The sequence below is a fragment of the Silene latifolia genome, chromosome 8, assembly GCF_048544455.1.
Source record: "Silene latifolia isolate original U9 population chromosome 8, ASM4854445v1, whole genome shotgun sequence".
Classification (NCBI taxonomy): Eukaryota; Viridiplantae; Streptophyta; class Magnoliopsida; order Caryophyllales; family Caryophyllaceae; genus Silene; species Silene latifolia.
Window position 1 is genome coordinate 7,057,126 of NC_133533.1, and position 25,691 is coordinate 7,082,816.

The 25,691-nt window shown below is 37.6% G+C and overlaps 3 protein-coding genes and 1 pseudogene across 5 annotated transcripts; 1 reads left to right on the forward strand and 3 right to left on the reverse strand.

The window, feature by feature from the left end:
* Window positions 1-1,129: 1,129 nt before the first annotated feature.
* Window positions 1,130-4,799, reverse strand: LOC141596215 (wall-associated receptor kinase-like 8; annotated as a pseudogene).
* Window positions 4,800-6,052: 1,253 nt separating this feature from the next.
* Window positions 6,053-9,168, reverse strand: LOC141596216 (mitochondrial inner membrane protease ATP23). Of its 3 annotated transcripts, none has more exons than XM_074416318.1 (2): window positions 8,836-9,168; window positions 6,053-6,963 (listed from the first exon to the last, which is right to left on the reverse strand). In XM_074416318.1, the coding sequence occupies exon 2, from the start codon at window positions 6,945-6,947 to the stop codon at window positions 6,357-6,359; it is 591 nt and encodes a 196-aa protein (XP_074272419.1). In that variant the 5' UTR covers window positions 6,948-6,963; window positions 8,836-9,168; the 3' UTR covers window positions 6,053-6,356. The 3 variants fall into 3 exon arrangements, with proteins under 3 accessions (XP_074272419.1, XP_074272421.1, XP_074272420.1); XM_074416320.1 differs by having other exon boundaries at window positions 6,053-6,954; window positions 8,836-8,967; XM_074416319.1 differs by having other exon boundaries at window positions 6,053-6,949; window positions 8,836-8,966.
* A 1,945-nt stretch (window positions 9,169-11,113) lies between these two features.
* LOC141596213 (flavin mononucleotide hydrolase 1, chloroplatic-like) lies at window positions 11,114-14,849 on the reverse strand. Its single transcript, XM_074416315.1, has 7 exons — window positions 14,572-14,849; window positions 13,283-13,358; window positions 12,583-12,634; window positions 12,229-12,343; window positions 12,041-12,111; window positions 11,757-11,844; window positions 11,114-11,425 (listed from the first exon to the last, which is right to left on the reverse strand). The coding sequence occupies exons 1-7, from the start codon at window positions 14,784-14,786 to the stop codon at window positions 11,293-11,295; spliced, it is 750 nt and encodes a 249-aa protein (XP_074272416.1). The 5' UTR covers window positions 14,787-14,849; the 3' UTR covers window positions 11,114-11,292.
* A 2,917-nt stretch (window positions 14,850-17,766) lies between these two features.
* Window positions 17,767-22,626, forward strand: LOC141596214 (protein TRIGALACTOSYLDIACYLGLYCEROL 3, chloroplastic-like). Its single transcript, XM_074416317.1, has 10 exons — window positions 17,767-18,223; window positions 19,285-19,413; window positions 19,547-19,642; window positions 19,878-19,961; window positions 20,042-20,103; window positions 20,204-20,279; window positions 20,409-20,516; window positions 21,656-21,831; window positions 21,917-22,001; window positions 22,235-22,626. Exons 1-10 carry the CDS (start codon window positions 17,987-17,989, stop codon window positions 22,271-22,273), a joined length of 1,092 nt encoding a protein of 363 aa, XP_074272418.1. The 5' UTR covers window positions 17,767-17,986; the 3' UTR covers window positions 22,274-22,626.
* The last annotated feature ends 3,065 nt before the right edge of the window (window positions 22,627-25,691 follow it).

The window sequence follows — 25,691 nt, forward strand, 5'->3', positions numbered from 1 at the left end:
GACACCAAACCAAAAACTCCCCAGGACCATCGGTTCTACATGCAACTAGATCAATCTATCGGAACTCACATAAAACCACAAAAAAACGAACCATAAAAGGGACCACAAGGTGGGGGGGGGACCGGAGTATTCAATTTATCACTTAAAATGTGTAATACTCAGTTCAATAAACAGATTTTGCAGCTATAGAAAAATCAACTCGACAACAGACCCCACTAATCCAAACAATATGAGCTAACTCATCGACACCAAGACAATATAAAGAAAGGACGATTTCTACCAAGGGTGGGGGGAGGGGCGTAGACCTGGCAAATCGGGTTAACGGGTCGGGTTCGGATCGGGCCATTTCGGGTCGGGCTATTTCGGGTTAGCTCGGGTCGGGCTGGGTTATTTCGGATTTCGGGTTTGTTGGTCGGATCTGTTTCGGGCAAGCGGATCGGGTCATTTTTGGGTAAATGATTAAGAGAGAAAAAGTCATTTCAAGTCTTTTGGGATCAATTAGAGTTATATTTTATCGGGTCATTTTCGAGTTGAGTGGTTTCGGGTCGGACATTTCGGGTCGGGTCTGTTACGGGACCATGAAAGCTCGGGTTATTTTCGGGTCGAGTCGGATCAATTCGGGCTTCGGGTGCAGCAGTTCGGGTCGATTTCGGGTCTCGAGTCAACCTTTTCGGGTCGGGTCAATCAGGTCGGATTGGTTTTGCCAGGTCTAGGCGTAGGGAAGGGGAGACACCCAAGGGTTGCATGCAGGGATTTCGATGACAGGACAAAGAATCAGAGGACCGGAAAAGGCAGGAGATCAAACCAGGAAAGCAGCCGTTAAGACCATCGGATGGTCAGCGCAACAGTCGAACGTCGTCAAGGGGGCAAGAGGCCAGATCATAGCGGAAGGGAGTGAACCAGGACTGAGATGCGATCAATCGCCGGAGATCGGCCTTGGAATGACCCCATCTCCGGCGATTGGGTAGGGGAGACGGGGAAGGCATTGTGTGGTCAGAGGAGGCGGTGGAGCAGGCAGTTCTGTTTTGGGGTTTTTTTTTTGGGGAAATTAGAGAAATTTTTTAGTCAGAGAAACTTACTAATACAAGGAAAGTGATCATTCAAGTGGAATGTTAAAAGGCAATTCATAAACAATAATAGTGAACATATTAGAGGAAATGGAAGGAAATGGAGAGGATTCATACTCATATTAAAGCAAGTACATAATAAAGGTAGAAAGAAAGGAAAATAATTCGCACACGCGTCAATCAAATAATACGAAAAAAAGACTATAGTCTATAAAAGCTATTCCTATAACAAGATCATCCATGTCATCTCGGATCAAACAATAATGAAACTTCAGCAGATGAGGAACTATTTTCGATATTTAATGTGTTCGAATTAGTAAGACCATCATAGTACATGTTTGTGGCTGTTCCAGACATTGCTTGCTTCTTAGATTCAGGCCATTTTTGCTCGTCTATTCCGGGCAAATGAAGTGATCTAACTCCGTCAAGCTCTGTTAGAACTTCTTTCATGTAGGGTCTCTTCTTTCCATCTGAGTTCAAACATCGCTTTGCGAGATTTGCAATGGTAAAGAACTCTTCCTTTGAACCTTCTTGTAAGACTTGACTATCAATTATATCAAGCAAAGTTGAATTCTCCATATTGGTTAAGAACCATGATGTTAAGCTTCTATCTTCTTCCATAATAGACCTTATTGCCTTTTGTCCGGTAAAAAGTTCGACTAGGACAACTCCGAAGCTGTAGACATCACTCTTTTCAGTAAACTGGCTTGACTGAAAGTATTCCGGATCCAAATACCCAAATGTACCCATAACACGAGTAGTTACATGGGTTTGATCAATTTCTACTGTTCTTGAAGTACCGAAATCTGATAACTTTGCCTTGTACTTCTCGTCCAAGAGAATGTTGGAGGACTTGATGTCTCTGTGGAAAATGGGGATTGAAGAAGATGAATGCAAGTAAGCGAGTGCTCCAGCTGAATCACATGCAATCTGGAGCCTCATTTTCCAAGTGATCTGAAATTCGTCACTAGGGTAATGAATATGGTGAAAAAGGGTTCCATTAGGGATGAACTCATAAACGAGTAACGGTACTTCAGTCTCCAAACAACACCCTAATAACTTGACTATATTTCGATGGTTAATCCGTGACAAGATCACAACTTCATTGATAAACTCTCCTGAATTGCATTGATCAACCCCTTTCGACTTCTTGATGGCAACGATTCTTCCTTCACTAAGCATTCCTTTGTAAACAATCCCTTGACCTCCTTGTCCGAGTATTCTATTCTCATTGAAATGGTCTGTAGCTCTGTCTAATTCATCAGCACTGAAAAGTTTTATTATTTCTGCAACTGTTTCGTCGCCTGTCATTTGCTGTTGTAGCAATAACCCGCCATTTCGCTCAAAATTTTGAACTTTCTGCCTGATAATCTTTCTTCTTTTGATGAACCAGCTCAGCCACCAGGCTATCAGTAGCAAAAGTATCGTTCCCAATGATATTCCGAGTCCTGTTCTCAAAGAAATAAAAAAAGGAAAGAATAAATTAATGCAAAGGACAGTCTGCCCATTGTTACTCCGTACAGAATTTCCGGCTATATTGCTTTGACACTTGACTATGACGGAGTAACATGTGCAGACACGACATTTTTCCTGACATGACACGAGAAGTCGAGAACTAGTCACCTCATAGTTGGCCAATTAATGAATTTTCACAAAATAGCAATATCCGCCAATCACCCACACCTGACACTTAAGCAAGTTTAAGTAATATAGGTTACGAGAAGAGATGAAATGAGTCTCAACCAACAAAGTTAAGAGCAGCCAAAAAATAACTCAATCATGATCAAATAACTCCATCCATTTGAGGAAACATTAGCGGAAACGGTGTGCACTTTTGAACGTGGCGTACACATAATGTAATGGAGCATTCTTAGATTTTACTCCCTCTGTCCCGATCAATTGTTGTCCTTTGGTTTTGGTACAAAGACCAAGAAAAGAGGAGGGGACCAATTATTAAATGACAAGTGGACCAAATTGAGTGTGAAGGATCAAATTGCTCATTCAATGCATTCCTAAAATAGAAAGGACAACAATTGACGGAGACACCCAAAAATAAAATAGGATAACAAATGACCGGGACAAAGGGAGTACTTTTTAGGCGAAAAAGTACATCTGCTGCCAAGTTACTACTTAGCACAAACAGAGGCAACTGAAAGTTGGAACGCATACACAACCTTATTTATCAAAAAGAGGAAAACATAAGAACTGAAGGATTACCTAGAGCAATTTTCTTGAAGGATGTATTTACAATCTTCAAGCAGCCCGTCCCAGATTTTCGTCCATCTCCGTAAAATCCATCAAGGCATGTGCAGTTGAAACTCCCTGGAGTGTTGATACAAGCCATAGAACAGGGATTGTCCGAACCAGCAGCACACTCATCGACATCTAGGCAAAAAATGGTTTGGAATATGAAATAATGTCATTGTTCTGGTTTAAATTCAGTAATTAGCTGGTCGCTTAATTAGTAATATTAAAACAGAACGGTCATAGGATAATTAGTAAGTATTCTAACCTGTGCATCCTGGAAACAAATAAGGATTACCCTCATAGCCTGGCAGACAATTGCAGTTGTAACCACCAGCATCAGAATCAATACATTTCGAGTTAGACTGACAGATATAAGTTGAAGCATTTCTTTGCTTCATTGCAGGAAACACTAGTTGCATCCACTGAACGACCCACTGACCAATCAAGTACAAGAGGGATTTGATTTTCTACTTTTTCCGCAACTACTCCGGTACGTAAATCAGACTGTCCAGAAAAATTAAAGCTGCTATTTCCTGCAAGAAATGCATACCCACAAGGCTGAACAGAAGAGAGTCCGCCTATAGATCGATTCTGCAAACTTTTCATATCAACCATAAATGATTGCAATCCAGGTGGTATAGAAGATTGACAACAACCCAAACCCGAACAAGATCCAGGGATCACTTCTTTAAGATTAGAACATAAAGCAAGACAACCAGTCCTGAAATTGTAGCCATTGTTCTTTTCTGATTGTATCCCAGACGAAGCATAAATACATGCATAATCATCACACCCAACAACAGTAAGCTTGTTTGCAGTACTTGAGTAAGTAAACGGTGAAGCATATATGTCGAAACTCGACCCACTTTGGGAATTGACATTCCCCTGGGAATCATAACACGTTGATGCGATCTGTGAATTCCTGATCATAAGTTCGGTCTCAGTTATCTGCAATATGTCAGGGTTCTGGCTCGAGCCAAGACCAACCATAGAGAAAGCTCTTGGAGGGTTGAAGGAGGTGTTGCACACGATACCAAACCAACTTTGTTGGTAGCAGTTAGAACCAATGCCAAAAGGATATGGAATGGTCAAATCTCCACATTTTCGCTGGCATCCGGGTTTGGTAGTGTTCTTAGCTGTCATAATGTTGGTTGGTGTAATAGATGCCCTGGTATGAGCCAATATGGCTAGTATTGAGCTGAAGATAAGGATCTGCCATGGAAAAGGATGCATGTTTACACAATACAAACATTCATGGAAATAACAAGTTTTGTTTATCACTCAACAGATTCTTTACGTTTTTATTCTTATGCGAGAAGTGTTTTAATGAAACGTAAATAATCTGTTGAACAAGGGGAAGTAACATTTTTAGTATGACATATAAACAACATGCTTGGACATATTCAATCATGGAAGGAAGGTAGAAACTTCAATTGTTTAGAATAGTCATATACTTCAAATCTTGTGTGCCAAATTGCCAATATTTGGCCAAGTCTTGGTCTTCCACTAACCAAAAGAAAATAGAATTAAAATAAAACTATGAAAAGAAAAGGAGACATCATGCTTGCCATTTTGACATGGACAAAGCTAGTCCAAGTCTTCATTTCAGACATGATAAATACATCACCAACTTCTTTTGCACAAATTCTTGTTTTAAACGGACACTACCCATATGAGATGAATAGGACAAAAGCAGAATACATTGGAAAAGGTAAAAGGTTTATCCTACATACCCATGTGGGGTGATGTTTGACCGGTCTTAAGCTTAAGACGGATAGTGCCGTCTTAAACAAGACTAGCTGCTTCTTTTGGTTGAAGAAAGTCGTAAGGACCTTTAATGTCAACGGGTTTTGAATGCAGATCATTAAATATCACTCGTCAATAACTTTACCAAATAAACTAATTAACGTCTCATATGTGTCATTGTGCTGTGGCGCCGCATACACAAAGGACAAAGGATACGGGATTTCAAGCTCTAACACACAGAGGACAGACCTGTAATCAAACTCGAGTCTGTTTCGTCCCTGACCCTCTGACCCGTTTGACAGGTAAACTCTAGCCTTTGGCTGCGTAAGGGGTCAACAGATAACAGGAAACGAAACTATCTAAATCTACTCCATTATTGAAGAAATGTCGAAAAAGTATCTGCCAAATTCAACCAATATACAGCTAGCAGCACAAATTGGATTAACCAGTATCAGCACAGTTTTTCGGTCAATATCAATTCGTATGAAATAATGAGAAGAAAATGAAAGTCACTAAATACCTCAAAACAAACCTGAATACTTTTCTTCAATTGCACTACCCAGACGTTCCTTTCAGCTTTGAAGATGTAATCATCTGGATTGATACAACACCACCAGTATCTGTGAACCTGTAAAATGCAAGAAATCGGCAGAATACCGGGATATAGGCCATCATGGTAATAACTCCAGGTATCTACACCAAATTGCGACCAACTACCGCATTGTAAAAGTTTACAATAAAGGTAGAATCGGCCATATTCACATCTCGACGACCAAGATGAATGTTCAACAACTGGTTCCAGATTCAAAAAATCAACCAATTCAGGTAAAACTCCAAATAAAGGATCCTGAATTCCTGATAGCCAGTATTGCCATTCACTGTTCAGAAGCACAGTTTTCCGAACAAAACCAGGAATTCTTAAGGTGACCCAAAGAACTCTCACAAGAAGCGCAAGATTCCACAGGCATACATAACCCAAAACGGTTTCAAATAGTTAACATGCTCTACGAGCTAGAATTGATCTCAAAAGGAACTTGTTTAAAGATGTAGAAAGAGAAACATCCAGGTAACAAAACAGCAATGTTTGTGAGATAAACTATCTCTAACATTAACCCGGAATACAATCTATGCCTTCAGCTCGTAGTTCCGGTCTGATAAATTCATGTCAACCTAAAAAATCAATCCTCACTAGTTTGGATGTTCATCTCTGATGTATAAAATCAGCTCATAAATAAATGCAACTGGTACAAAAATAAGCCCCCTTGGCCGTACAAAAAAGATAATGTATCACAACTCTCATGGAGCTCTGTCAAAGGGCTTTGTGTCGTTGTAGCAAACATCCCACACGGCCTCCATCGCATCCTTGGAAGCAGCTTCAGAGCAATAAGGATTATTGGCCATTGACATCATTACTCTTCTCTTCACACAATCCTGCTCATGACCTCGGAGTTTCATATAACCACGCAGCAACTCTCGTTTATAGTGGCAATCCCCACTGAGATGTCCTGCACGGATCTCACTACAAACATGATGGGCACAATTGGTCCATTCCATGTTTCCAGCACGACAATCATCATATGCATGAATGAGCTCATGGATAACCACCTGGTTAACCTCATCTTGAAGGTCAATGTTGTTGCTACAAACCATGATTCCTACTCCACGAGCATATCCGCCACTAACTTCCTTCGTACAATTAACTGCCTTGATAAAGTTATCTCCAATATGACACCCAGACTTCGTCAAATGTTCTCTCAAAAATTTCACCATGGGAATTCGCAAGCTCTTTTTAATCATCTTTTGGCATTCTTCCACCGTTACACCTCCCTTCGCGGCTGATGAGGACCGGTCTGAAGACTTCGTTGCGTCAGCTGCTACACCCTCCATTGCTGTTCTACCAGTACTATTTAAAAACGCCCAATAAATTCAGTTAAAAGCAAACTACAGAAAAACTCCAAACAATTTCCAACGATCAAAAATCAAGCCAGCCTTAAATCACAGCTCAATCGAATCTAAAGCAAGAACAACCCAAAAGAAACCCTAAACACCTTCGCACAGCAAATTTAACTATTCATCAGTACAACTACTTCCAATTATTTTGACAAACCAGCTCATCTAATCTTTTCTTACTACTAACAACAACAATCAAGTAAGAACTTGATTTACTAACAATAATATTATAATACCAACTTCAAAATAAAACATCCAACAATCAATAAAATTCATTATGAAAACCAGTAAGCGGAACCAAGAGTTTTAGCTTAGGGGGCGAAAATTTCAGGAAGGCGAACTATTAATCAGTGGCGAGATTAGGATTTGAAGTTAGGAAGGGCGAACTATTAATCAGTGGCGGAATTAGGATTTGAAGTTAGGAAGGGCAAACTAGTAATATACTTCTATAAGTTATAACAAGGTAAATAGGAAAAATATCCGAAAATTGAACTAAAATTTCAAATTTTTCAGTGTTCAGGGTGCGACCTCGACCTCGCCTGCAAAACCCCCTCAGTTCTGCTACATCTACTAATGCAATAAGATAAACCAGAAAATTACCGAAAATGTCAACTAAAAATTCCACATTTTTCAATGTTCCGGCCGACATCCCCTGCAAAACCCCCTTAATTCCGCCTTTGATAGTAATGCAATAACGTAAACAAGAAAACATAAAAAATGTTGACTAAAAATTCCATCATTTTCCATAATTCAGGGACAACAACCCCTACAACAACCCCCTTAGTTCCGCCACTGCTGGTAATGCAAATCAAATCAAAACTTTCAACTAAAAGTTCCACATTTTCAATGTTCAGAACGACATCCCTTGCAAAACCCCCTTAATTCCGCCACTGATAGTAATGCAAAAACGCAAACTAGAAAAATATCAAAAATGTTGACTAAAAATTCCACCTTTTTCCATAATTGGGGGACAACAATCCCTACAAAACCCCCCTTAGTTCCGCCACTGCTGGTAACGCAAATCAAATCAAAACTTTCAACTAAAAGTTCCACATTTTCAATGTTCAGAACGACATCCCTTGCAAAACCCCCTTAATTCCGCCACTGACAGTAATGCAAAAACGCAAACTAGAAAAATATCCGAAATGAGACTAAAAATTCCACCTTTACCATTACACGGGGACAACTCCTCCTACAAAAACCCCCTTAGTTCCGTCACTGATAGTAATGCAATACCCGTAAACTAGAAAAACATCGATAATGATAACTACAATTCCACCATTTTCATAATTCCCTAACAACAGCTCCTACAAAACCCTCCTTAATTCCGTCACTGATAGTAATGCAATACCCATAAACTAGAAAAACATCGATAATGATAACTAAAATTTCACCATTTTCATAATTCCCTAACAACAGCTCCTACAAAACCCCCCTTAGTTCCGTCACTGATAGTAATGCAATACCCGTAAACTAGAAAACATCGATAATGATAACTACAATTCCAACATTTTCATAATTCCCTAACAACTCCTACAAAAACCCCTTAATTCCGCCACTGATAGTAATGCAATAAGGTAAACTCAAAAAAAGAAAAATCAAAACTTTCAACTAAAGATTCCAAATAAACCGGCGCCGCGGCCGCCACGACTAACTAATCAATCTTCTAAACAAACACATACACAATTAAACTAATCTTGATCAAACATAGAATAAATTACTCCGTATGTGTTATTTAACAATAGAATTAAACAGAAATTCAAAATTAAACACGAGATTTAGAACATAATTAGTACTAATTGAAGAACAATTAAAGTGATTTTACCGATTTTGTGGTGCAATTGTTGATTCCTCGATTTTTTGGCGGTGATTGAAACGACAGAAATGTGAGCTCGTTTTGTATTTTTTTTTTTGTGTGTGATGTTGGAGAATTAGAACTACTTTATTTTATTTATTGTTTTGGGTCAAGCTCGTTTTGTGGTACAAATCCTTTTTCAAGGAGGAGAAATTGAAACAAAAATCTTGCGGTTTTGGGCCAGCTCGTAATTTGAGGTCCAACGCCACCAAAACCACCTAAATCATGAAACCACCACCCAAAAGCGTAACTTGGTGGAGTTTAGGACATTTTTGTATAGGATCATTTCTTCTAAGAATGATCCTATCAGATTTAATCGAACAAACAACTCCAAGGGTACGGTTTTGCGGTTTGAAGAAGTTAGGAAGAATGTCACTTCTTTTTATGTCCTTTGTTTTTAGCCTTTTAATTTCAACATTGTAAGACTTTTAGTGTAACTTTTGGGTCTTATTGTAAGACTATTTTGAACCCTTGATGTAATGTTAGATGTATGGCTATGATTGTATTAGAGGCTTTATATAAGGAGCTCTTAACTTGTGTAAAAATCAGATTTGATGAATGAAAATAAACACAAGTTTGAAAATTGAGTTTTTCAACCTAAATCCTTCTTGCTTAGTGCGGAAAATCCCCCATTACTTGGTGTTTGAGGAGGAATTAGTTCATGCTTAGTGATCTTGAACAAAATTCCGAGTCTTGAGCTTGCTTCGTGATCTCGCTCAAGTCATATCCTTATTCTTCATCCGTTTTAGTCATATTAAACAGTCCATTGGAGTGTTTAATTTGTGTCGTTTGCATAACAAATCCAACTTGTTTTCGTGTCCCAAAATGTCCTAAAATCGAGCCCATCAGGTTTTAGTCCAGGCTTTAACAATTTTTTTACAAACTCTATCTAATTTTACCAAAAAAATAATTATTAAGCATTAATTGGGACAAAATTGGCCCTAATTCTTAAGGGTAAAATGCAATGCTACAACAAAAAGAATATGGGTTCTGAATTTCCTTTCCAAGTTTTAAAGTAGAGTTGTTTACGGGTTGTCATGTCCATTAAACTTGTTCCATCCAATTTGCAAAATGAACGGAATAATTGAACACGCCATTTTCAGAAATTGACAAAAGTTGACCTTACAACCTTTCTCAAACTGACTTGCCAGAAGAAGTGCTCTCACAAGATAACTTGGCGATTAAGAATGGCCACCCAGTACTCATTATTGGAAACTACCATCTTTGCCGAACCGCACGGGTAAAGGTGGACGCTAGCTGGGACAAAAACTTCAATGCAGCTATAGGATGGGTGGGATATGATAGCAATGGTATGGTCGTGACAAAGGAAGGCAGGAAAATGCGGGCGGAATCTCCGCTGCAGGCAGAGGCATTGGGTATATTGGAAGTCTTAAAGTGGGCGGAAGGAAGGGCTATCCTTCACTTGGAAGTGGCGTCTGATTGCCTACAATTGATCACGCAAATTGCAGGACTAGAAAGAGCAAGCCATTCTATTAAGGGCATTCCGCGAGATTGTAATAATAAGTATTATGCTTCTTTTCACTGTTTAGGTTTCTATTATATTCCTAGGTATCTTAATACAGTAGCGCATGACGTAGCTCGTCATGCAATGAGATTGTAGAACCTTTATTTACAGTTGTCAAAAAAAAAAACTTTTCTCAAACTTGTTGGCATGCTTCTCTATGCAAATTCCGTTACAAGTTTCACATAGGTGTTAGTCACGGTCTCACCGAATCATTGGGATCAGTTGACGTGAACCTTATGAGGAATTGTAGCTAAGAGACGGAAAAAAGGCGAGAAAATCTTATAATGCAAAAGTAGAGTGCACGCCTGTACCCAATTTGGATCCTAATCAACTGTTCATACAACATTCATGATGATGGGATAATTAATATTGACTGCATTAAATGTTTATAAGCCTCATGACTTGGGTTCGAACCTCGCCAGCATCATTGCCTTTATAAGTTATAACCCTCCTTACACCCCAGAAAAAAAAAATATGATTACAGTGAAGACTGATAATGCTGTCATGCAAGAAGCTCTCACAAAAGATGTTGGTAGGATTGGAATTTCGAAAGAATAACAGCAATCTTGAACTGAAGGGTAGTTCCGAGACTTGGACAGCAAAAAGAAGTGGATGTTTCATGTGTTTTGAGATTTATTTGCAGGTTTCAAGTCGGGTTTTCACTATTTCAAGGAATGAAGTTTTCTTTTATTTCACTCGGATTGTTCCATGACGTAAGTGCTAGCAGCCGAGTAAAAATCACCGTGTATAAATATATGTACGAGAACATTTACATGAATGATTCGTCAGAAAATTTGTAAATGGCAACAAAAATAATTAACAGGCACTGATGTTCAGTGAAAGAAGAATATAAGAAATTACGCCGAAAAAATTACAGGTAATGTCTTTTCTTATGAGCTGGCTCATCCGGTTGAAGTGAGCTCCTCCGAAGAAATATTGACACCAAGGGACAAGAGTTCAGAACGTAACACATCTGCGTCTTTAAATTGTAGACCGATCATTCCAGCATTCACTGCTCCCTCGATATTTTTCATCCTGTTATCAACAACCCATTACAGCAATAAGATGCAGGAAAATCCTGGTTGCTCGATCCTTGCATACCATAAAATGACCAAATGTACTCGGACAAATGACCGGGTCAGAGGGGGTACATCAATAGGGTTGTCTCGTCCAAGACTGTCTGACTTAGCTACGAGTGCCAACTACGACTAATGCTTAAACTTGTATTTTTGGAGTTCCTGATGTCATGTGACGACATTTTCCTTATATATGCAATTTGCAGATGTGAGGTTCAATTGTCAAATTGACAAAAAGGATTGAAGTGCGAGATCTCGAGCAAATTTTTACCAATCAGAAAATACTTTACCTATCATCTATAAAGATACAGCTTCCTGGTTCAACATCGAGGACGCTTAGAACTTCACTATAAAATTCAGGATCTGGTTTCTGTTTTCCTGTAGTTAACACACAAGAACCAAAAGATGGCAGTTTTAGATGAGCACAATATTCGTCTTTCTTATCTATCGGTGCTCTGAAGAAAGGAAAAATAACCACTTCACAACAGCAGAGAGAATAACAGCTGAAACATTTCAATTAGGCAGTGTGCCAATGTATCGTGTATCTGACAGTCTAACATGAAGGGTAGTATACCTATTGTACAGGAGCAGAACGTCCACGACAAGTAATTTGATAGTTTTAACTTCTCCTCAATCATTTGGTACCTGTAAGCAACCAATTCGAGAATATAGGAGTATGTTTGATTACTTGAAACCACATTAGAAGCACGAGTACACAGTATACACTATACACCATAAAAAAAAATAGTAAACATCGACTACCAGATCGGGTAATTCGTAAAAGCATGCATTTCATAGTTATTGTGTTTCAGAGAACTGAGCAATCCTTCAACACCATCTATGTAGGAATAACCATTTTTCATGCACATTTTTAAGCCTGCAAAGAAAAATCGAGTCCAGTTATTATCAGATAACATGGCATAAATCTAGCACAAATGACAAAGCAGCCAAAGGAGCGAGAACAAAACTAGGGCATAGCCGCATAGATGACAAATTTATATGATCCTAACGAGTTAATGACGATCAGAAGCAAGGTACTTTCATGATTCCAAGTGGTAAGTTATAAATTAACAGTCAAAAACTATCTGTACAGTGGAGTAAAGAAAAATGGCCTACCTTCCAAATCAAAGTGTCTTCCGTCTTTAAAGAACTTTCTAGCCAATTCATCCTGCACAGAGTAAATAGCAACTCAACTCAACTCAAATAGTATATAGGAGATTCTACCACATACTCCGTAGTCCATACTAGATGTTAGCTTAACGCATTAACCAAATAATTAAGAGCTTGCATCGCGTCCAAATTCCAAACAAGAAATACTTCAGCCATTTTCAGAGACGAATTTGACTTAAGTCAACAATCAGTATCTTATTCCAATCTAAGGCTGTTACTTGTTGCACCAAATATACCCTACTCTAAGTCACCCGCCGAGATGGAGAAGACCTTGTGCACAATGTACACCATGCACCATAGTCCATACAGCAACATGTTCCATATGTTTTGTGATGTCACATTGTCACTACCGGTCCGCCACCATAAACAACGCTAATCCAATGCATGTAAGGAGGCAATGTTGGAAAATTTCGAAATTTTTAGTTTAAGATTTTCGAATTTTTTCGAGGTCCCCTTATAATATTACCCTTTCGCCCCTGCTGAAAATTTTCGCCTCACATAAAATCCTGGCTCCGCACTCCCAGTTAAAAGAGAGTTTCTATAGGTCAAGCAACATTCCAGATTTGACAGAACAGTTCAGATACAGGAAGCAAAGAAAGTTAGATACAGTAGCACTAATCACCGTTCAATATGCATACAAGTATACCTCATCAATCAATCCTTTTTCAAACTCATTCCAGGCAGTTGGATGCTTGCACTCCAGCAATTCTTTCATGGGCATGCTGAGTAAGAAATCCAATATGTATAAGACAACAGCTGAACTCACTTGCAACTTGAAAAAACGACCTACAAGCTAACACTAGATTCTAGCTCGCTACAACAGATAAATCCGTGGTAATAGCATAAACCAGAAACAATTGAGCCGAGGGTCTTAGTAATCGGTCTGAACCAACATAATGTACCAAAGAACCTTGTTTACAAAGCATATTAGTATCGGGTGCCAAATCAAAGTCAATACACTAGGGATACACAGGCCCGGCAATTGCTTGGCATACTGCAAGGATTCACTCTTTCCAATTCATAATTTCATAACTTCCACAAGTTTACACCTCATTACCCCCTAAAAATCATCAAAAAGCTACTGAAATGTACAATAACATACTTCCTCCATCTCGGACAATAGTTATTTATTCCTTATTATTACGTGAGGGGAATTTCAAACAAAGATAACTATTAATCAGGACGGACGGAGTACAAAAACAGACCATCCCTTCAGATTGTTCGTTCCATGAGCTGAGCTACTGAAATGTAACATTCAAGCTAAAATTAATGGCAATTTCAAACAAAATGTACTCCCTCCATCCCGATCATTTGTTTGCCTTTGATTTTGGCACAAAGACCGAGGAAAGAGGAGGACGCCAATTATTAGATGACAAGTGTACCAAATCGAGTGTAGAGGATCTAATTGCCCATCAATGGCATTCTTAAAACAGAAAGGCAAACAATTGACGGAGAGAACCCAAAATAGAATATACAAATAAATAACCAAGACGGAGGGAGTAACATTCAAGCTAAAATTAATGGCAATTTCTCAAAATTGAGTGTGGAGGATACAATTGTCTATCAAAGACATTCCTAAAACAGAAAGTCAAACAATTGACTGAGCCCAGAATGGAATAGACAAATAAATGACCAAGACGGGAGTAACATTCAAGCTAAAATTAATGGCAATTTCTCAACTTTAGTCAAAATCAAACATACCCTTTAAAAATCACACTGACCAATCATCAAACAAAAACAACGACATTACTCCCGTACTTTAAGCGCGTTCGGATATACGCAGCCTTACCTTTATGTTAACAAGACAAAGAGGCTGTTTCCGAATAACCCAACATCAAACAATTGACAAAAATGCTAAATTTCCCAACTTTTCCCATAAAAGTAAACATTATCCATCACATACAAACATAAACATGAAAATGTGAAGAAAAATACCCAAAAAATTGAGGAATATCCTGATAGAATGGGTCACGAACAATGGTATCCATAACATCAAAAAGCAAAACAGGAAGCTTTCTATTCACATTTGTAGTAGAAAAGTTTTGATTTTTATTAACTTGCATGATTACTGAAGATCCAAGTTTTGATTTTGATTGGTTTAATGAGTGTTTTAGATTGAATGGAGTAATGGGTTTGACTTGAAGGGCCATTTAGTATTTGATTTTTGTACTATTTTTGTTCAGCTGTGACAGTTTAATTGCTTATGGAGTAATGACTAATGAGTATGATGAGATATTGCTTGTATCCGTATCCATATCCATATCCGTATCTGTATATGTATACGGAGTAGTATTATTTTAGAATCGCCGCGATTTTAGAATTGATCGGATAAAGTCGGATCGATTTGAGTTGTGGGTTAAATTCAAGTTCTCTAGATTTGGATGTGGCTCAGTTCTTTGGGTTGGACTAGTTTTCCGAGGTTTTAGTCGTATATAATTATGTATATATAATCGTTTTTATACAAATACTAATATCTATAATCATAGGCATTAATAAAATGATTTTTTAATTCTTTGAGGTTTATTATTACGTCAAATATATACTATGTTTCATCCGATTTGAAGTATGATTGGTATTTAGATTGTTTTTGTTCCATTCGCGCTTTAGAGTTGTTTTAATTCGGGTTGTCTTGACATCAAAGTTAATTTTGAGTCATGCGCAGTCAAATCCTATCTAGTAGGGTCATTTAAGGTTGTGGGTGTTATATTTGGTTGGGTTTGAGTGTTATAAGTTAAGTTGGTCCGACTCTTTAATCAAGTTTATTTCAAATTTTAATCAAGCTAATTAGAATATGAAAAATATACCGTCATTACCGTGTAGATATGAACCACGTTGTTTCAAATTCCTATTTTATCCCCATCCTATCAACTCTTCAACTCTTACTAGGGTAAAGTCTTATTCCTATCGAGTTTGAACCAGCTTATGTCTAATACTATAGTCATGTTCAAGTAATCAAGTTAATATCAATCAACGTATGCAATTAGGTGTCAAATGATTTCACATCAAATCGTGTTGATTTTGATCATTTTCTTTGGACGTAATTTAAACTCATTTTTGTTCAGTTCATTTCAACTCTATTAAGTTCATTCAATTTAGCTCCAAATTTAATTCAGCTTTATTTAGTTCACTTCAATTCAATTCACTGTCAAAAAAATAGGGCCTCCGCCTCCGCATCCTAACTCCTAAGAGCATCTTCAATGGTAAGCTAGTTCTTTCTTAGCTTACCTTTGCCACCTTATATTTTTAAGCTACAACAATTTTAAGCTACAAAATATTACAATGGTTTAGGCAATTTAATAGTAGCTTGATTGGACCCACTTAACACATTTTTCTAATTATTTATTCAATTTCCAAATTTCCAATTAAAATTAAATATTGGGATTTTCTCATTTATACCCTTCTATTATTGACATTTCTCACTTGTACCCTCACGTATTTCAAAAGCCCACATATACCCTCAACCTTGCAAATGACTTCCATCCGTGACCAAAGGTGGTATTCCGTTAGTTAAAAACTGTTAAGTTATGATTTCACAGTTAATTAATCTCAAATCAATCTCAATTAATCCTTAATACTACATAATTATAATGAAATAAAAATAAAGTACTAATTTTGTTAAAGAAGACCCTCAAATCCCCAATCACCAACTTCACTCACTACCACCGGCATCTTATCACCTTCAACCACCGTCATCACAACTCAGCCTACTTTTGCCATTGAACCCTTCTTCACACCTCGCAATAAAGTTACCGATCCGACCGCGCGCACCCTTCCTTGGTGTCGTCTCACAAGATCCCTCCCATTCAACGTCGCACCGAGGCGGTAGAATACATCATTTTTTCATAGATTAGGAGATAGTAGTAGTTGGGGAGATTGGTGGTATTTGGAGAGAAGGGCAAAATTGTGGTCGAGGGCGAAGGACTATGCCGGCAGAGTAAGGTAAACCAGACTACTTTTGTAGGGTCGTCACCGATGGGAATGTTGGTGGAATGGTGGGGGTGGTCGTCCGTGGGTTTGTCGGGCGGGGGTGGGTTGTGGAGGACTCTGGTGGTTGTAGTGGGTTGTGGGTTGTGGGTTGTGGGTTGTGGGTTGTGGTTGTGGTTGTGGTGGGTTAGGAGCTGCTTTATTGTTTTTCAAAATGAATATGCTAATTTATAATGTATAAGTAGGATTTAGAGATACTTGAGGTTGATTAGCAATTAATAATATGCAATATCAGCCTTTAACGGATTAAAGTTGACGGAATTTAACTTTTGGTCGTAAATGAGGGTCACTTACAAAGTTGAGGGTATATATGGGCTTTTGAAATACGCAAGGGTACAGGTGAGAAAAGTCAATAACAGAAGGGTACAAATGAGAATTTCCCTTAAATATTTATTAATGGAATAACTATTTTCTTATTTGTCATATTTCACTTGTGGGTCCATTTAAGCAAGTAGTTCCATGAGAAAGCATCCACAATGGTAAACTAGTTGCTACTATCTTACTTTTACCACATAAGATTTTCAAGATAGAATATTTTTAAGCTACAAACTACTATAATGGTAAGCTACTAGCTTAGTGTTGTGGCTTAAATACACCATATGTCAACTACTTTCCACAACACTCTTTTAATTAATACATTTACTTATTTTACCTATAAAATAAAAATTAAAAATATTTAAGTGTTGTTTTAATTGGTAGATTTTTTCTTGTGGGCCCATTTGAGCTACTAGCTCCATGAAGAGCTACTAGCTCAATTTAAGCTATTACATGTAAAATGTTCAAATGGTTAAGCAAGTAGCTTGAAAACTTTTTTATTTGCAAGCAAGTCCTTTTACTTAACCATTAGAGATGCTCTGAAGCTACTAGCTCAAAATTATTTGAGCAAAGCTAATATCATAAGAATTCCAATGGTTGAAATTTCTTAATTTTGCAATTTTAATCGAGTTAAAGTTGTTCCTAACTTAAATCATGGAGATCTTTCAAGATGATCTTATATTATCGGGATCTAACCTGGTCCAATATCCGAATACTCCAATCAATTCTCATGGAGTCCGGTCGGGTTTGCCCCAACCTCAAAGGGCCAAGTATGACAATCACCAAAACAAACCAAGATTATGTTCTTCCCCAAATCACATTAATCACTCTAACCCCACCAATTAATCACCAGAATTCACCCCCAAATTTCTGGGTTTCCTCGTTGAATCTTCGAGACTTCAATTACATTCATGGATTCCTTTTAATTTTATAATTCCTTCCTCAATTCTATCTCAATTCCATCAAAATCAAATACCCTAATTCCACATTAAATTACCAAGAATCACCCCTTTTCAATCACAATAACATAATTTATTTTTTTAAGCAAGAAATGGTTTTTTCATTAAGCTCACCTTTGCAATCACCACCTTATTATAAAGTATTAGGTGTAAGGAGTACGGTCCTCCCGGAGGACACACGGATTTTTCCTTTATCTAGTTTATCTACTGGTATTAATATTATTTCCAACATTTCAAATTATTGGGTTTATAGGCAGAAGAAAATTGTGTGTTCTTGTATCACACCTTCAAAGAATTTGAGTGATGGGGTTTCTTCCTTGAAATTAAGTGTGAGTAGCATAATTTGATGTTTAGAATTAGTGATTTAGGTAATTTATTTGTTTTTATAATATGGGTTTGGATCATAGTTTGATGATATTGTGTTTGTATTGTTATTTGATGTAATTGAGGGTAAATACCATGTTAGGTTTTGGATCATAGTTTGATGATAATGTGTTTGGATTGTTCGTCCATGTAATTGAGTGTAAATAGCATGATTTGGTGTGTAGAAATCAGTGATTTAGTTGAAGTATGTGTTTTTGTAATGTGGGTTTGGATCATAGTTTGATGTTGTATTTGGATTGTTATTTGATGTAATTAAGTGTAAATACCATGTTAGGTTTTGGATCATAGTTTGATGATAATGTGTTTGGATTGTTCGTCGACGTAATCGAGTGTAAATAGCATGATTTGATTTGTTGAAATTAGTGATTTAGTTGATGTGTTTTTGTAATGTGGGTTTGGATCATAGTTTGATGATATTGTGTTTGGATTGTTATTTGATGAAATTAAGTGTAAATACCATGTTAGGTTTTGGATCATAGTTTGATGATAATGTGTTTGGGTTGTTCGTCGACATAATTGAGTGTAAATAGCTTGATTTGATGTGTAGAAATTAGTGATTTTGTCGATGTATATGTTTTTGTAATGTGGGTTTGGATCATAGTTGGATGATGTTGTATTTGGATTATTTGATGTAATTAAGTGTAAGTAGCATGATTTGATGTATATAAATTAGTGATTTGATGTATATAAATTATTTGATGTCAATTTAGGTGTTTTTATAATATGGGTTTCAATCATTGTTTGATGATAGTGTATTTGGATTTTTATTCACTTATTTGATGTGATTGTTTTTAGTGACGGAGATAGGATTTGAGACGAATGTTGATAAAATGTTATATGGAGGCGAATAAGTGATACAATGAAGTAGTTTAGAAAAAAAGATTGTTTTTTTAACTAATGAACTCATAGTTTACATGGCCAAGATCCCATCTCTCTTGTTCTGCCCTTGGTTGGTTTTTAATCGGGCGATTTAATTGTGTTGGTAATACATTTATTGTGGTAACAGGATTCTTTTGATATGAAGATGATGAATTATAGTGAAGAATTTGAGGATGATTCTGATGTGCTTATTGAGTGTAGAAATGTCTACAAGTCTTTTGGGGAGAAACACATACTAAGAGGTGTTAGCTTCAAGGTGCATAATTATGTTCTCCGATCCTACTCTTATTATTGATATATGAAATTAGGTATTAAGATATATGCTTATTAATTTGAAGATTCTCGGATCATACTGCTCAAGTGTTCATGTTGATTAGAATTGCTTGTAGATTAGACATGGCGAAGCCGTTGGCATAATCGGGCCATCTGGTACTGGAAAGTCGACTATTTTGAAGATTATTGCTGGACTTCTTGCTCCAGATCAGGTAAAAGACTTGCTCCTAGTGGTTCATAAGTCCGAAGGAGGTCGCAACCTTAACAGTTAACACCAATTGACGATAGGAGTAGCTACTATATTAAAAAGTTGTCAACTTTCTCTGTTTTATTTCAACGTATGACACTCGTATAGTTGTATGTGACATTATGCGGGTTAGAGTCAATTTTCAGCACTTGCAGTTTATTCACGTGAACTACCAGAGTGATTGTTGTTGTGCTTGACAGGGGGAGGTTTACATTCGAGGGAAAAGGAGAGACGGATTGATTAGTGACGACGAGGCCTCAATATCAGGGCTTCGCATTGGCTTGGTAATTGTACTGACATATTTGCATTTTGTTGTTGGTGTGATTTTATGCGTTTGCTGAGGTTTGTATGTTTTGGGTGTCAGGTCTTTCAAAGTGCTGCATTGTTCGATTCCCTATCTGTGCGTGAAAATGTTGGTTTCCTTCTGTGAGAGACTGCCCTTATATTGTAGTTTATTTGGTATATTTTAAATTCTTACCGATTGTTATTAATGCTTACCCACATTTTTACTCATCTCTATGGTTAGGTATGAAAACTCTAGAATGCCAGATGATCAAATATCAGACCTGGTAACTGAAACGTTGGCTGCAGTCGGCCTGAAGGCATGTCTTAATCAATGAACTTTAGTTTTTTTTGGTCAATTTTTAGCCTATTGGTTATTGCTTCTCGGCCTTTTCTCTTCAACTGTAAAGATTCTGAACAACAGTAGAAAATGCTATGGCTATGTGCAGGGAGTTGAAGAACGGTTACCTTCTGAGCTGTCTGGTGGGATGAAAAAACGAGTTGCTTTGGCTCGTTCAATCATATTTGACACCACAAAGAACGCTGTGGAGCCTGAGGTGTGATTTTTTATCTATGGCTATGGATGTGTGGTGTTATCTTTTTGATGTGTGGAGTTTGATTTCTCACACGACATATTTAGGGGGCGTTTGGTGATTTCTCACATGACTTATTTAGGGGGTGTTTGGTATGGGGGTGTTAGGAAAGGAAAAGGGAATCAAATACTTCCATCCCTCTGTGAGCGTTTGAGTGATTTAATCGTTCCCTTTCCCCTCTCCATTACTCGTAATTCCTCTACACTCATTCCCTCCACCCCAAGGTTTTCCCATTCCCTTCCCCTCTTCATCCCACCATCCCCAACTCCCCAAGACCCCAACCTACCAACCATCAACAACCACACCCTAATGAACCACCAGTCCACTAATTCACGCTGGCGACCTCCACTATCACACCGGCGAGTTCAGTACCATCGGCTGCCAGCGACCTGCCTTTATTCACGCCGGCGAGACGGTGATCCCACCACTTTTACCGGCAGGCTACCAGATCCGGCTATTTCCTCCAATAACCTCAGAAAAACCCTTTTTCGGGGTGGGGGAGGCTGTTTCCCATACGGGACTGGGTTTTCCTAGGGAGGGTGTCGTGTTTGGTGTTGGGGCTTGATGGGTTTTTGATGGTGGTGGTGGATATCCGGTTTGACTTTTGAGGGTGGTGGTTGAAGATGATTCCTTTTCCCATTGTATTCATACCAAACACTAGCATATTTGGGGTAATCCCTTTCCTTTCTTCTCCTTTCCTTTCCCTCCATTCCCTTTCCCATTATATTTCTTTTCATTAATTCTACTTTTTCAACTTTTCCTTTTTATTTTATTTTACATTTTTATTTTAAAAATAAAACTTGGTTTACTTATCATGCTATTTTCTCTATTCTTTATTCCACTACTCAATCCTATTGAGCCTATAGTTCCCCTTTCTCTAATATATGTGAGGAGTATTACAATGAAAGGCGAACTACAGGCTGAATAGGAGGGAGTATGGTTTTTCAACTTTTTTTTACTTAAATTCCCGTATATACTATATTGTGGAATGTGGAGCCCTATTGGATACCCTAGATGGTTTCAGATGATGATTCATGCTGGCCGACCCCAAAGCATTTGGGACTAAGGTTCTGATTTGACTTCTTTTGGACTACCCATGGCAGGTTCTCTTGTATGATGAACCAACAGCTGGACTTGACCCAATTGCATCAACCGTAGTTGAAGATCTTATTCGTTCAGTTCATTTAAAAGGTGAAGACGCTGCTGGGAAGACTGGGAATGTGGCATCTTATGTAGTTGTTACTCACCAACACAGTACCATCCGCAGAGCTGTTGATAGGTAATTATTTTTTTGACCAATCACTTTGCACAGAGTTGAAAACATGTATTTTCATTCACATAATAGAGTATTTCGATTGGTTCAGATTGATCTTTCTTTACGAGGGAAAGATTGTATGGGAAGGATTGACGCATGAGTTTAGCGCATCAACAAATCCCATTGTTCAACAGGTATCTTTGAATCTTTTAAACTAGATCGTCTTTATCATCTATAGACTATTGCTATCAAAATGTTTCCGGCTTTAAAATGATCTTACCCGTCATCAAAGGGTTGAGTTAGACCTTCGAATTCCTTGAGAATTGTCGAGGATTTGGGTTCTTTGAAGTGGAAATGTTAATTCCGAGTTTGGTTGTTTGTAGGGTTTTCGTTGCTTGACTATTTCACTTTATTGCTTTATATTCAGTTTGCAACCGGGAGTTTGGAAGGTCCAATCAAGTATTAACACATACATCTCGAAACAACTCTAGCTAATCGGATACAGAAGGCAAAAATTAAGTGCATTATGTGGAGAACAAGATGCTCTACTGTATGTTTTGTCCATCAATGTTTTCGGCATATAGAACGATTGTACGTGACTGAAACCTTGAACAGAAAGTGAAGCGACAATGCTTGCACGATCCAACTGCGCATGGCTCGTGAAATTTTCGTATAGGATGGCGGATTCAACAATGTGGTTTCTCCCATTTGGGTGTATGTCAACTCTTTTCTGTAAGGTCATTTTTGTCTGAACCTCTGTTTTCAGCAAATGCTGGTCAGTCATTCATGTCTTTCATATTAATTGTTCTTTTCGGAAAATCAGCTAGTCTTCCTTTACACACGGAGGTATCCTTCTTAATATTCTCCATGCATTCTTATAGTCTCCCTTGTGACGGACATATCTTATCTACCTATGTGGTGATGTGGATGATACTTGATCCGCCATGCTGGCTCGTGACGGATATCTAGATTCTACAAATGAGAATTTGTCTTTGAAACTTAGTCAATGTTATATTAAATTTATGTTATTCAATACTTAATTCCCTACTTTTTTTTTGGAGAATTTTATTTTATTATTTTTTGGTTCAAATGAACGCAACTTGTGTGGTTGGTGAGAATTGAACCCCCAACTTCGTGGTTGGGATAAGAGAGCACTTGAGCTAACTCTTGTCTTTCTTATTTTATTTTTATTATGAAATGAGATTTTATTTTATTTTAGAGCAAGTGTGAGATAAGGAATCGGATGTACACATTTTTTTCCCTTGTGTTAACGACACAAACATCTGAATAAAATATAATGAAAATTGAATCGAAATTGCATTTGAATGATTGTTGTCTCATATTAAAAAGTTAAATCTAATAAGATAAATCATGATCAGCATGATTCTTGATGCTGTCAAATTAAAAACATCGGTCTGATTCTTTAAATTTGGAATACTCCGTATACATGAAAACTATATAACATGCTACTCTATGGCGAAATCCTCAAGATCATCCAATAAATACCAAGAACACTCGTGATCGGAATCAATCGATGTAGAATATTGTATCAGGGTGCTACCACCTGCAACAGGGATCCCATAAAAGCCGTAAATTACCCCTGTGGGAAAATCAGAAGTAGTAAAAATCCTCCTCTTCCAAGCCGCATTCGGATTTTTATGGTTAAATAATGTCCATTGTTCAACTTCTACCTCTCCAGTGTCATAAATTTCCATCTTGCAAATAAACAGAGTTGGGCACTCTTTCAAAAATGTGAAATAGTATCTGAATGTCCCATCTCTCATGGGTGTCGTGACAAGCTCAGTATCTCTGAACGCCTCACGATTCAAATCAAAAGAACCAACGGTTAGCACACTAACATTATCGATTGTATTTTTATGGACCCAATAAATCACTTCATCTAAACAAAGGCTATTGATGATAGTCCGCCGAGGCGATTTTTTAATCAGTGAATTAGGTAAACACTTGTAGTTTATTGGGTTCCAATGTTTCAATCCAACGGTCAATATCGCGGCCCTGGTTGTAGTACCCTCTTTCCTTGTGCTTTCGTAAATAATACTCAAAACTTTGAATACCTTATGTACAGGATCAAACCCTAATGCATACCAAAGTCTGAAAGGACCCTTGGACTTGATAGTTATTGTTGGAAGACGGATAAAATCCCGAGTTTTTATGTTTATAAGACCGGCAAACGTTGAATCTCTATCGAAGAGACAAATTAGGTCCTTGCATATATTGGACATGTAAAAATAATTAGTCATAGGAAAATCATCGAAATATACGTCCCGCCCTCTGACCAGAGAGCCAGCTGTTTTAGGGGTGTTGTCATCGTTGAGGTCGAATGAGATAACCGAGCCTTTTCTCCAATTACTAAAGCGTGCCACGTAGGCAAGTTTTGAATGTTTATCATACGAACGAGAGTGTTTAACCAAGAATGCTTGTATGGTTAACGTATCATTCCAGTGTTTGAAACATACGGCACTTTGACAATGACTTGGGTGGCAGCCTTGACAAGATATCGAGTTGAATTTCTTCAGAATGTCCGCATTTGATACATCACTCGTATTGCACTCCTGTCTTGTAACTTCGCCTTGAACTTTATGCTCAACATTCATCTCCATGGAACTATCGACTATGCAAGTATTCATAATTATGAAAGAAACAAGATTAAATTTGCTATGATAAAAGTAATTGTGTCCAAAACAAGCCGGCTTCAAAGAGTATTTGTACTAGCAATTCCCTTTCTTAATCCTATTAGAATTTTAACAATTTTCTTTAAATTAGAATTGATAGTATCTTGACGCAGAGCAATCTTTCCTTAAATTAGATAGAAAACTAAATATCAGAAGTAGACTGTCAAAATCGACTCGACTCCGACAATAATCCAAAATAACCCGTATTTTTCAACTCAAACTCGAAAAAGTCATGGTAAATTATGTAAAAGAAAGTTATAAACAAATCGGAGAAAATTAAAAGTCGTTGATCTATCCGTTTTTGACCCTATCTCAACTCGAAACCCGTATAAACTTGACCCCTATTTTATCGACACCCAACTCGAATTCTACCAGAACTCAAAATTACCCAACCTATAACCCGCCCCTCCAACCCATTTAACATGTCAAATTAGAGAACCTTTTTTTCATTAGGGATTATTTACAAAACAATTTAACATCAAAATAGAGTCAGTTTTTTAATTTTTTTTTTGGCGTGTTTATTCAAAGGCGATAGCGGCTTTCGCACAAATTACGGTCCCTGCCCACCCTGTAGCCGCTGTCCAGGACATCGGCTTTTAGATTGAACTGACAACAGCAACATTTGTTTCTGTTGGAGACGAAGCTAAAGTTTGTGTACTCTAACAAAGTTTTTAAACTAAAATCTCGGAAGCCGTCAGCACTACTGATAATTGAATTGAATTGTTGCATCTGCAGGTAATGGTATTACAGTAGCTAGTCATAATTTTCCAATAATTGTACCTTGAACCAATTTGAAAGACCTAGGACTTACTCGATACATAGAAATTAATTATCGATGTTTTACTTGTTGACTATAAAAGTCAAATGAGAAAAATAAAAGAGGATATATACACGGAGTATTATTCTAAGGCGAACTTCTCAAGATCATACCATAAATACCAAGAACACTCGGAATTAATCCATATCGAAAATTGTAGCAGGGTGCTACCACCTGCAACAGCTTTTTGAGATATCTCATCTAAACTTTGAGGTACCATTATTGGAAAATTATGACTAGTAATATTCCTCATTTTCCAAGCCGCATTCGGATTTTTATGGTTAAATAATGTCCATTGTTCTACCTCTTGAGTGTCATCACTTTTAATCTTCCAAATGAACAGAGTTGGGCGCTCTTTCAAAGATGTCAAATAG

Coding starts and splice junctions, on each gene's coding strand:
- LOC141596216 (XM_074416318.1), bottom strand. CDS start 6,947: ATGGAGGGTGTAGCAGCTGACGCAACGAAGTCTTCAGACCGGTCCTCA.
- LOC141596213 (XM_074416315.1), bottom strand. CDS start 14,786: ATGGCCCTTCAAGTCAAACCCATTACTCCATTCAATCTAAAACACTCA. Junction 13,359..14,571: donor GATATTCCTCAATTTTTTGG/GTATTTTTCTTC, acceptor TTTCTTACTCAG/CATGCCCATGAAAGAATTGC. Junction 12,344..12,582: donor AAGACACTTTGATTTGGAAG/GTAGGCCATTTT, acceptor TTTTCTTTGCAG/GCTTAAAAATGTGCATGAAA.
- LOC141596214 (XM_074416317.1), top strand. CDS start 17,987: ATGGTTTTTTCATTAAGCTCACCTTTGCAATCACCACCTTATTATAAA. Junction 19,643..19,877: donor GACTTCTTGCTCCAGATCAG/GTAAAAGACTTG, acceptor TGTGCTTGACAG/GGGGAGGTTTACATTCGAGG. Junction 22,002..22,234: donor CAAATCCCATTGTTCAACAG/GTATCTTTGAAT, acceptor CTTTATATTCAG/TTTGCAACCGGGAGTTTGGA.